The sequence below is a fragment of the Macrotis lagotis genome, chromosome 1 (assembly GCF_037893015.1).
Source record: "Macrotis lagotis isolate mMagLag1 chromosome 1, bilby.v1.9.chrom.fasta, whole genome shotgun sequence".
In the NCBI taxonomy this organism is placed as follows: domain Eukaryota; kingdom Metazoa; phylum Chordata; class Mammalia; order Peramelemorphia; family Peramelidae; genus Macrotis; species Macrotis lagotis.
The window spans coordinates 176,496,119-176,509,090 of NC_133658.1; the positions used below are offsets into that span (position 1 = coordinate 176,496,119).

At 36.1% G+C, this 12,972-nt stretch overlaps 1 protein-coding gene across 2 annotated transcripts in view; it reads left to right on the plus strand.

Annotated features, from left to right (window-relative positions):
• The first annotated feature begins 476 nt into the window (after positions 1-476).
• SEL1L2 (SEL1L2 adaptor subunit of SYVN1 ubiquitin ligase) overlaps positions 477-12,972 on the plus strand; it is a 172,188-nt gene continuing 159,692 nt past the window's right edge. The window contains exon 1 of one of the 2 annotated variants that reach the window (XM_074225838.1): positions 477-637. In XM_074225838.1, the coding sequence (XP_074081939.1) occupies positions 580-637 (58 nt within the window). In that variant the 5' untranslated portion in view covers positions 477-579. The remainder of the gene's footprint in view (positions 638-12,972) is intronic. The other variant, XM_074225885.1, reaches the window with a different exon arrangement.

Sequence of the window (12,972 nt, forward strand, 5' to 3'; positions counted from 1 at the left end):
ACAGGATCCTAGATTTTGAACCAGAAAGGAACTTTAAAGGGCATCTAGTGTTCCCCCTCAATTTACAGATAAGGAAACTAAGGCCCAGAGAGATTAAGTGATTTTCCATAGGTCATATAAAGTAGTAAAGAGTAAAGTCATGATTTGAACCCAAGTCATGATCTGACTCCAGCACATTCAATGTTCTTTGTTGTTTTTCCAGTTTTTACTGCTAATGAATATCCCAATATTTTAAAAAGAGGAACCTCCATTAACTAATGGGAACCATGTTAATGGAAGCACAGGAGTATGAATATATAGGGCATCACGCACTACCTAATTCCTACTTTTGACCATTCTACCCACTGCAGCCAGAGGAGCAGCAAGTTTGGTATGATTGCCTCACACTCAAGCAGCAGCTTTCATTCTGTGTTGAAAGTACCTTCCTGGCATCCCATTGGCCCAGAAGTCAGGAAATGGTTGCTTAGCAACATGCCTAGACCCCACTGGAAGGAAAAGCCTTGTGGGCCAGTCTTGTCAGCCTGTGCTACGGGAAGGAGGAATAGCAGCAGCGATCCAGGTGCTGCTGCTAAGGAGAAGATGAAGCTCCTGTTCCTGTTGTTAGAGATGTGGGTGATTCTTGAGGTCACACTAAAAAGTAGGTTCTTCATTCCTTAGGACCCTCATGGATTATGGTCCAATCTGTAACTGTAGCACTGCTGTGGGTGAAGGTTAAACTCCAAAACCAAAAGTCCATTCCTGGAAAGAAATTAGGGGGGGAAAAAAAGAAGAATGAACAAGGAAATGACACTCACTCTCAGCAATAAATAGGGCAGGTAGAACATCTGTGGAGGAAAAAAAACCAAAATAATAGAATGAGGAGAGAAGACCTTAAGAGTTTTATAGAATGGATGGGGGAAGCTTAAGAAAGGTTAGTAAGTTTAGTAAAGACTTTAATAGTATGATCATTGAGAAGCAGAACCAGTTCCAAAATCCCAAGGGCAAAATCTAAGAGACAAAGGGTAGGTATTTTTGATTGGTTTTCTTCTGACTTCAACTTAAAAGTTTCCTGAAAAGTTCTGTCTTCAAAAAATCAGTTTTCTTCTCCAATTTTATTTCTCACTTTTTAATAATTCAATAAGGCTTCAGGTCATTTTTCAGGTCAGGGAAACAGAGAACTAATCCTAGGGCATGAAACATGTAGGCTCAAATCCATTGAATCCTCTGACTATAGGATTATTATGAATCTTAAGGTTCCTGGTTTAAAGGACACTCTGTTCACTGTTACATCATTCTACCTATTCCCTTGTTTCTCTACTATGATCAAACTCTAGAACTAAGCTCTATCTCATATCTACTGAACATTTATTATTCTGGGGATGTGGGCTTAATGAAACAATTTCTATTCAGGAGATTATACTCTAATGGAGAAGGCAAGTACATATATAAATGTATATATATATATATATATATATATATATATAATAAATATAAAGTAAATATAATGCATAAATGTCCATATACATATATATATATATACACACAAATGAGATAGTGAGAGAGAGACAAAGACAGAGAGAGAGAGAGAGAGAGAGAGAGAGAGAGAGAGAGAGAGAGAGAGAGAAATTAGATTGGAGTTAGAAGTTAGATTGGAAGAGAGGGCATTATCATTTAAAAGAATCAGTAAAGACTTAATGCAGAAAGAATATGGTGCTTAAATTGTCTCTTAAAGGGAGAGACTCAGGGAAGGAAGTGCATTAGTGCATTCCAGGAAGGGTGAAGGAGATAGTGTCCTTTGTAAGAATCACAGAGAAGGTCTAGTTTGGTGGGAATATAGAATATAAGAGAGAGAGATAATGTCCCAACAAGTCTTCAGTAATAAATCAGGACCAGTTTGGGAAGGAATTTAAGCTAAACGGAGTAGTTTAAATTTGATTATGTGCCATAGAAAGCCATTAGAGTTTGTTGAAAAGAGAAATCAAACTATCAAATCTGGGCCCAAGGAAAATGGACAAAATGGGAGAGACTGTGTGATAAAAGACTAGGCAGAGAGTCACATTAGGAGGCAATAATATGAGTGAGAGGAGGTGAGGGGCTGAACTAATTTGACAGATATGTGAGTGGAGAGAGACATTTTAGATATATAGAATAGATATATGGAATAAAGGAGATTGAGGAGTCAAAGATGGCAAGGTTACCAATTTGGAAGACTGAAAGATATCAGTACCTTTCACAGAAATAGAAAAGTTTGGAAGAGGGGAATGTTTAAAAGGTAATGAATTCAATTTTGGTTATGTCAAGATTGAGATATCTTTGGGATATCAGTTTTGAAATTTCCTATAGGCCAATTGATGATCTAGAAAAGAACTCAGGAGATAGACTGGGACTGGATGTACAGATTTGTGAATCATCTTTATAGAGCTAATTAAATTTATGGAAGTTGATGAAGTTTCTGTGAATATAGAAGGATAATTGAAAAGAAACATGGAAAACTCTTGATTAGGAGTCCTGATATAGTTGATAAACTGGTAAAGGAGATGAATAGGGAGAACCAGGACAGAGCAGTGTCCTATTAACCCAGAGAGGAGAGAATATCCAGGAAAAGTAGGTAATCAATGAACCAAATTCAGCACATAGATTAGAAGGATAAGGATTGAGACAAATTCATCAGTTTTTGGCAATAAAGAGATCTTTTAGTAATTTTGAAGATAAGATAGCAGTTTCAATTGATGATGATTCAAATGCCAAATTCCAGAGTTTGAGGAGTTGAGATGAGAGGAAATGAAGGTAATGATTGCTCAAGGTTTTTTCAAGGATAACAGAAAGAAAAGAAAACTTTAGAATGATAGCTTGAAGATATTGTAGTGTCTAATTACAGGGATTTTTTAATTGTTTTATTTTAGGATGGTAAAGTTTTGGTCATAGTTGAAGGTAGTAGGAAAAGAAATAGGAGATGGAGAAGTTGACAATTTGAGCAGGGAATGATTGAAGACAATCTTTTGGAGAAGGGGGGGAGTGTAGAGAGGTTGACCTCAGCACAGAGGTGTGTTACTTTTTTTCAGAGACTGGAGGAAAGAGATTGGGAGATGATTTTATGGAGTTTTTAGTCAGTCATTAGTTAAACATTTATTAAGCACCTAATATATTAATTGTGCTAAATGCTGGTGATACCTAGAAATGCAAAAGATGTCCATTGTCCTTGAGAAGTTCATAACCTGTTGGGGGGGGGGGAAGAAAAGAACACAATGATTTGCCTAAATTTTTTTCAGTAAAGCAAGAAGATCCCCAGCTGCAAAAGATGAAGGAGGAGGAAGTATGAGTGATTTGAACAGGGAAGAGAAGGTTTTAGAATGGCCTCTGTGGGGATGGAGATAAGGAATCAGAGAGAATTGTATGAGGTTGGATCATATTGATTTGTAATGTATCCAATTAGTTTGGTCATAAGACTCCTCTCATTCTTCTAAGATCTCAGGAATACACCTGGATTCCTGGAATATCAATTACTTTTTCATGGCAATCTTTTTTCTTCCTTTTTTCTTTATTCCATAGCTCCACCATCCTTTTTCATCTTTTTCCCATTTTACACTACCTGGCATGGTATTCATAATTGGGAACCAGATCCACTGGGTGTCCAACCCACCGGAACTTTCTCCAGTAAATAGAAGCTCTTCTCATCACAATGGGTAGAAAATCACCATGGAGAGCTCCCATTTAGAAAAGCTTCCCGGGTTATAGTTGAATGAAAATAACAGAGGAGAAGGAGCAAGGTGTGATTTGCCAATCCCTCTCCCCTATATCCCACAAGGGAGGACTATCATCTCTGGAGTGAGGGCTTGCCCCAAAACCTTTTTAGTGCTACTCATTCATCTCTTAATGTTTATCTGGCACTCAGTTCTCACTGTGGTTCCGAGCAGTAGATGCAGTGACCACACCTCAATAAACCTTGCAAATGGGCTAAACCCAATTGTGGGTAACCAATGGGCCTAAAACCTGTTGGTTAATTAAGGTGGATGTTTACCCCAAGCAAGTGAAACATCTCTGGATAGAATTGGCAGATAAGAACAATTTGTTTCAATGGCCATGAATACAACTATGGAACTCTTAAAGCTTGGTCAGATATCAAGATGTCATTAAGTCAAACCAATGTGTACCATGTGGTCTCATCATGATTTATCACTACATCAAAATGGTGTGGGCAATACATTCACCAAAAATTTGGATAAAACCAATGATAATATATCATTGCATGATACATTTCCTGCTTTTGAAAACATTCATTCTTGTAAGGTGGCATGTAATGAAAATGGATCAGAGAACTAAAGATTTGTATACTTTGAGACACAAGAAGCTAGTGAAAGAGCTATTGAAAAAATAAATGTAATGCTTCTTAATGACTGAAAAGTCTTTGTTGGTGGATTTAAATCTTGTAAAGAAAGAGAAGCAGAGGGGCAGCTAGGTGACACGATAAAGCACTGGCCCTGGAGTCAGGAGTACCTGGGTTCAAATCAAGTCTCAGACACTTAATAATTACCTAGCTGTGTGGCCTTGGGCAAGCCACTTAACCCCATTTGCCCTGCAAAAACCTCAAAAAAAAAGAAGCAGAATTTGGAGCTAGAGCAAGAGTTCCACAATATTTGACTCAAAAATTTTGGTGAGGACATGGATGATGAAAGACTTAAGGAGCTCTTTGGCAAGTTTGGGCCTGCTTTAAGTGCAAAAGTAATGACTGATGAAAGTGAAAAAAAAAATCCAACGGTTTTGGCTTTGTGAGCTTTAAATGACATAAAGATGCACAAAAAGCTATCGATGAGATGAATGGAAACTCATGAATGGAAACAATGACCAAACTCATAAAAAAGTGAGACAACAAATGGAACTTAAGTGTAAGTTGGAGCAAATGAAGCAGGATAGGATCACTAGCTATATATATATATACCAAAGTGCCTATATGTGAAAAATCATGATGATAGTTTAGATGATGAGTGTCTATGAGAAGAGTTCTCACCATTTGGTACAATGACTAGTGCAAAGGTAATGATGAAAGGTGACTGAAGCAAAGAGTTTTGGGTCTCTCTACTTGGGGAAGTCACCAAAGCAGTCACAGAAATGAATGACAGTATTGTTACCACTAAAGCATTGTAAGTAGCTTTTGCCCAATGCAGAGGAGCAACAAGCTTACCTCACAAACCAGTACATGCAGAGAATGGTGAGCATCAGAGCTGTACCCAAAAATGTAATCAACCCCTATCAGCCTCCTTCTTCATGCTTAGAACTGTGCTGTATACTATCTTGTTGCTCAAAATTTTTCTATACAACCTCTTTTGGTTAAAAATAATTCGTGTAATTAAGTATCAAACAAAACAGAAAATATTGCCAAAAGGTTTGCCCATGGACTTGTGGAGTTATTCTGTGTGTTTTCTACCAATTATTTTTAAAATTCCAAAATTAAAGAATGTGAGGAAAAAATGAAAACTTGTCTCAAATCATCATATCTTTTACCTGGGTTCTACTCTTGGCTCTGGTTGATCACCTACAAGGAAAATTAGTCATGGAGAAGGGATATCTAAATTACTAACTAAAACTGGCTTTTGCCATCCTGAGATCTACCTCTCTTAACAGTTCCATAGTTCTCCCTCTTTGATCAGGAATAGTAGCTCATATTTCTAAGCAATTTAAGGTTTACAAGTACATTATTTACAAGTACATCAGCAACCCCATATAGTAGGCAATCTTGATAATACTACTCTCTTTTCATGTGAGGAAACTGAGGTCCAACTAGGTTAAATTCAATTCAAGAGGTATTTAAATATAAGTGCCTGAGCAATAAAAGGCTTCCTGCCCACAAGTAGCTTTCACTCCACTGAAAAGCTATAATGTTTTCACAAATATGCAGACTATAATCAAAATCAAAAGGTAAAGTTGAAAGTTGACGATCTTTTTCAAGCAATCATGGTTGATTGTCTGTATTTTCCTTCTCTTCTGGTTCCCTACTTTTTGTCCTCAGAATTACAGTCCATTGTCTAGACTAAATATATCTCAATGTTGATCTTTAGAAAATAAATTAAATTAGGCAAAACTCTAAGTAGTGCTTCAGGTTTTTCTACATAACATTTTTGCAACCCTTATTTCTGAATAAAGAAAACTTTAGTCAAAACAGATATGACCCTCTCTGTAATCTCACTGGGGGTATCATCTCCACTTTCTGTCCTCAGATTCTATATAATCTTCCCTCCCAGGTATCCAAACAAGAAAGATTTTTTGCCTTCTCTAAGAATTTCTCAGACCATTCACATTCCCCCTTCATAGATTTTTAGATCTTCAGCTTCCAATTTTCCATATCTTTTCCCTTTTTCTTGGCGATCTTGTGGCTCTAGCTTGAGAATCATTCTCTTGCCTTTTGACCCATTCTTTCTGTCCTGATGGGGTTTAAAGCAATTCCTCTACTCACTCATATGATGAGAACTTGTTTCTAGTTGACTTCTTATCCCTATGACCCTAGTTTGGTATCCAGATCCCCTTTTGTCTAGATAACATAAAACTGTCCTAAAATAGATTAAACTACCTTTAAATGAGCATGGTTTTTTCCATGCTGCTACCAACTAGGATCTTCTTTGGCTCTGAATTTTTCTTCCTGTTCAAAACTTTGGTCAACCTGATGGTAGCTCTCTCACCAGGTTCTATTTCCAGGACTTTTTTTTAAATCCTAATTTACTGATTGGATGGCAAAAGACACACCTTAGACCAAGTACCAATGGACACTTTCTTTTTTTTAGCTTTTAAATTTTGTATCCATGTGACCATGTATATTTTTAAATTACAAAATCTCCTTCCACACTTCCTTCCCACCCACCCTCCGCTCAGCAGCAAACAGTCATGCTAGCATTGTTACATAGATATTTTTGACAAATATGTTTACAGATTATTCATTTTTGGTATGAGGAATTAGGATTAAGGGAAAGAGATACATAAGAGATAATTTTTATAAAGTACATCAGATTCTGAAGGTAGGGGTTTTTTTGGTTTTGTTTTGTTTTTCTTCCTCTGGATTTGGATAACAGTCCATAGCTAGTCTAAAACGGTTGTCCTAGCTCTCTGAACTGCTGGGAGGAGCTGCTTCCATCAAGATTGATCATCTCACAATGTTATTTTAATGTGTACATTGTTCCTTTGGTTCTGCTCCTTTCACTCAGCATCAAATCCTGTGAGTCATTCCATGCTTTTCTAGAGTCCAACCATGTATGGTTTCTTATCAAACAATAGCGTTCATATACCATAACTTGTTTAGCCATTCCTCAATTGATAAGCAATAGACCCTTTCTATTGGTCCTCTCTCCCTTAGTCCATAACTCATCTTCAATTTTTTTAACCCACAAACATCTTGAGTTTATGGCTCATCTGTCTCTCCTAGTGATTTACTTTCTAATTTCTTGGTTGTAAAATAAAAATACCTATAGTATCAGATATATCCTCAATCTCCTCACTTTGTTCTATTGAAAAAGATTAGATCTGTCATTATTTTGTTAATATTCCATAGGGAAATTGGGATTTTTCATTTTTTAAATGTACAACAGTTTCATTTTTTTTTAAATGTACAACAGTCAGTCAACTTTGGTTGCATGGAAGCTAAAAGGCTTTGTTGTTGACAGACCTACTTTGAGGCAGTGTAGCACAGTGGAGAAAAGCACTGAACTGGTTCAAATTTCTCCTTTGACATTTACTACCCATAAGAGCTCAAGCAAGTCATTTAAAAACTTCTCTGGGTCTCATCTTGGACTTCAGAGTCCCTTTTAGCTCCAATCCTTTGTGATATTAAAGGAAGGAAATAGGGCAAGATGGGCAGAGAATGACCTATGATTTCTTCCTATTTTGGGTTTTAGATCAATTTCTTATATGCTAAACAATAGAAGACCAGGGGAATATATAACTTAAAATTACTTTACCTATATTCCATCTCCAGAAGAGTTGCTGGGTGTCTGTAATAGAGAATTTTGATCTCCAAAGAAATTGAAAAAATAAAAGAAGGTACACTGTGAGCATTCTGCCTGACTTCTGTTAACTAGCTGGGATGATTATGACTAAACTGATATGAACCTGCCCTAACCAAGCTTGAGGTCTAGGAGATTAGGACAAGTGTGGAATAGGAGAGACTTGACCCTTCTCAGAGCTGGAAAAGAGTACATAGAAAAAAGGAAAAGACAAATATTCATTTACAGTTTAGGAACAAATTTGAGAGTCTTTCTAAAGAGGAGAGAATTGGATGATCTGAAAAAACAAGAAGTTATTTGTCCACCAAAGAATGAGATAGATTTTCCTCCAAAAACTGAGCCACAAAAGCTATCAGGTGGGAGATCATCCAGGATGAAGAAAGAAAAGAAGAGTAGTAGTCAATGATTCTCTGCTCAGGCATCTATCTTTCATTTTGAAAAAGGGCCCAGATTATCCATCCTTCATTCTCTGAACTTATTTTCTCCTTTCTAGTTCTGTTCCTCCAGTCATATTTCCACTACATTTTATGCAGTGTCTTCCTCTGTTTAAATATAAACAACTTGAGAGAAGGGGCTGTCATTTTTGTTGTTTGTATTTGTAGTCCTATCTCCTAGCACAGTGACTAGAACATAGTGATCCTTTGATAATTGTTTGTTGATTTGAGATGGCTTGAATAACCCTGAAGTTATGAGATGAGTTATGAATCAGGAAGCAAAATCCATCAGAAGTTTCATGAAAACATAATGTGTCAGAGATATGAGTTGGTCCCCCATACCTGTGGACTTTGTCATTCCCCATCCTGCTCATCATGCACATTCCCCATCCATGTACCATTCATTCATTATGTCTATTCATGTTCATTTTTCCAAGTAATGGTATGTGCATTTGTGGAAAAGTGTTTCCCAGACTTCTGGGGAAAGTGTTCTAGTGTTCCTTTTCTTCATATGTTACTTCGTCAAATGTCTTTGCTTTATACTAGGCGGAGAAAAAAGAAAAAATATATCAATGGGAGTTTGGAGGCCATGTTTGAATAAATGTTGACTCAAGAGTACCCAGAACTAAGATTACTCAGATGATTAGATAGTACTCTAGGAACTACAATTATCTTTTTCTAGGCACTAGATTATGCCAATATCTTGGCTCTCAAGAATTAGTTTGTTTTTTTTCCTTTTATTTATAGTGTAGTTCCAATTTTGAATTGTGACAAACTCTAACAAGAAGAACTGAAAATCTACTGCTTTTATCTTTCTTTGCTTATTCACCCCTATACCAACCTTCCTTTCAAGTTGAAAGGGGCAAGTTCCTCATCAAATCTCCCATTAGTTCAAAGTCAGGAAGCTGTTGCCTAGTAACAATGTCTGGGCCCCTACTAGGCCTAGAGAGGGTAAGTGGAAAGGCCATAGCATGAAACACAGGAGGAAGAGCCATAGCAATATCACCAGGCATTGTCCAGCCACTTAAGAGAAGTTCCTGTTGTAATACTAATAGGATCCTGAATAATCCTAGGAGTCAAATTAAAATGTGAGTGGTTCTCACATTTCTCTGCTTCCTTGAACTTTTTATTTTCACAAATGTAAGAAGTGGGGAGATAAAAAAAAAAGGAAATAAGCTTAAGGTCTCTTCTGAAGCATGTTTCCTTGAAAAAGCTAATTAGATCTAATCTAATATTTTGTCCTATTGGACTTTGATACACATGCAATCTCTATACCTTTATCCATAGAACTGATTAAAAATGTTGACCAACATAAGGAGGACTAAAACACTGGAAATCCTTGAAAAGGATTAGAAAAAGAAGAGGAATGATGATAGAAATGATTTTTTCAAGAAGCAGCATGATGATCGTGGGATATTTGAGGAAGTAAATTATAGATTCAGTTGGAGTCAATCCAATCTAAAAAAGATTTATTAAGCAACTGCAAGGTGCAAGATACCAAGCAATGTGATGGAAATACAATAACAAAATGAAAAAACAAGTCTGTTCTAAAGAAATGTACATGGGTTTCCTCTATTTTGCAATTGCCCTTTTCATTTCACATCTCCTAGGGTATCTAAATCAAGCTCTTTTTATTTTGTTCACTATTTACTAGTCTTTAAATTCAACCTATAACAGTATTTAAGTCTACCATAGGTTTGAAGGAAAGGATGAGAAAAGTGTTTCTTCTCTCCCACTTCTTATTCTGACTGTTCTTAGTTGTTCCCCTATTGACACTTAATCTTAAATATGCAATATTTTATTGATGTTCTCCTCCTTTATACTGGGTGTTTGTCCTATTCAGTTTGTCCCAACAGTTCTAGGGATATTTACCATCTTCTTGCATGTATTTTCCTAGACCCCTGGCCCCAATATTTTTCCTTTGCCCACTAACTTTCAGAAAAAAGGAGAGATTTGTAAGGTCCTACCAAAATACAGCTCAGAACTCACAAATAATTTATTAAATTCTAGGAAATTGTTGGAAAGAAAAAAGGCCAAATGATTTGCTTAGGATCATATATCTAATAAATTTCAAAGGCAGAATTTGGATGAGTGTTCTTGATTCCAAGTCTCATGCTCTATCTACTATTGAATATTGCTTTTCTAGGGAAATATAGTTAGATAAGTGGAATAAGGCCATATTAGAGATCAAGAATTGATCTTGATTAGGATTAGGCTTGATTCAGTAGAAAAAAGATTTGAACAAGTAAATGATATGATAAAATGTGTATTCTATGAAATCATAAAAATCTCAAAGATGGAAGGGACATCAGAGGTACCTCAGTTGGTATTTTCCAATTATCAATGTTCTTCCTAAAATGTGGTGCTCAAAACTAATCACAATATGATAAAAGGTGACCTGACCAGGGCAAATTCAAAGGGGCTCTCTATCACTTTTCTCATATTAAGCATGATTCCTCTTAGTGCCACCTGAAAATTATATTAGATTTTCTGTTCACCATATCCTACTGCTAATATATTTCAATCAATTGATAAATATTTATTAGTCCCTACTATAAAAGTGCCAGACACTGCTAAGCACTGGGATAGCAAAAAAAAAACAAAGTAAAAAGATAGTCTGTCCTCAAAGAGTTTGCAATCTAATGAAGTTCCAAGTCCACTATAGTGCCTAAATATTTTTCAAATCACTTTCTGGTCAGTCTATCCCCAAGTTGATTTTTAACCCAAGGACAAGATATTTTATATCTATCTCTACTAAATTTCATCTAATTACATCTGAGCCAATATTCTGGTCTATTGGGTTCTGATACATATGAATCTATGTTCCTTTATCCCAAGAACTGATGAAAAATGTTAACAAACACAAGGAAGCCTAAGATACTCCTGCAGAGCCCTTCCAAACTAACATCCACCCATTAAAGTCCACTCACTATATGGGATTATTCAATAATTTTTGAATTTCTCTAACTACAATCGGATGTAGAATGACTGTGAGGTCAGGTTTTAAGGAATCTAGACTCTGAAGCAAGTTAATAGGCTATAGAACAAATTGGGTTGGAGGAAATGAGGCTATGGAATAGTGTAATAGCAATGGGAATGAATAGGTGGTAAGGAATATGAAACATTTTGAAGAAAAAATTGAGAACCTTTTTCACAGTTGGATAAAGGGGAATAGAAAAAGATATGAGTCAAAGATGATTCAAAGGTTTTGAGCCTGGGTAAGTTGGGAACTCATAGTTCCATTGACAGTGACAAGAAAATTGTGTAAAGGAAATGGCTTGCGTGGGGAGTAGGAGATAATTTGGTTTGGGATCTATTGAGTTTGAGATGATGGAAAAGTATCTAAGGAACATCTTACTTTAACCAGTCAGTTTCCACTCCTGCCAGCAAAAAATCACTGTCAATACATATAAACTGATTTAAAATAATTTCTTGCCCTCCCCCTCACAGAGAACACCTCATTTTCTTATTTTCCATTTCCACTTAGCCAACTAGTTCCTAATCCATTTGATTATATTATTGTCTAATCTTATCTCTTTACTTATTCCTCAAGAAAAGTATGAAATACTTTCTAAGTTTAATAATCTTGTAAAAAAGGAAATAAGGTTAGTTTGACATATTTGTTCTTGATTTTCTTTATAACCATTTATTCCCTTTCTAGATGTTCAACCATTTCTGTAATCATTTTGGAATTTTCCCAAGAACTGAAATCAGATCCAGAGGCAGGTAGTTTGCAAACTGTTCTCTTTCAATTTTTGAAAATCATGACAGCATTTACCCTTTACATTTTCTGTGATCCTTCAAATATCACTGACTCAGTGGCTCAGCAGTTACATTTTACCTTTCAGGATCCAAGGAAAAAGTTCATCTGTGCCAAGTGTCTTGAATTCATCAAGGACAACTGTTCTCTTACTATCTCCTTAATGATTTTGTGTATCAACTCCTTATTGACCTTTCTTTGTATTATCATCTCAATTATAAAATCAAATCGTTCTCCTTTGCAGAGAAAATAGAAACAAAAGAATTGTGCACTTCTGTCTCATCTCATTTGTCAATTATCATTTTCCTATCAACCCCAAATAAATGTCCTATTCCCCATTTTTTCCCTCTCCTCTTTTCTCTCAAAGTAGCTTTTTAAAAACTTGACCTTAGCCTCTCTAGCCAGTCTCAACTCATTCTGTACCTTAGTGTTCTTCATATGACTTTATTTATATTCATCTTCTGGAATCTGAGCTTCCTTCTGTCTTCTGCAAGTTCCTTTGTTAAACTTAAGTTGCTTGGTCAGTTCCCCGATCTTTTCACAGAATGCCTTTTTCCTTCAAGTGAAGTTGTTTCCTTTCATGTCTCCAGAATTTTACTTTTTGAACATTGCCTTCCCTCTTAAGTTAATTTTCTCTGAAGCATTTTACTCCATGAGATTTACTCCATGAGATCCTATCTTTACTCTGAACTTCCCCCTCAAAAAATCTGGAGTGCATTATCGGACCATACCCAAATTTCCTCTCCTTTATCACAAACCCTAGAGTGAAGTTTCCCACCATTTTCAACCCAGCAACCAGTTCTTTACTGTTGAG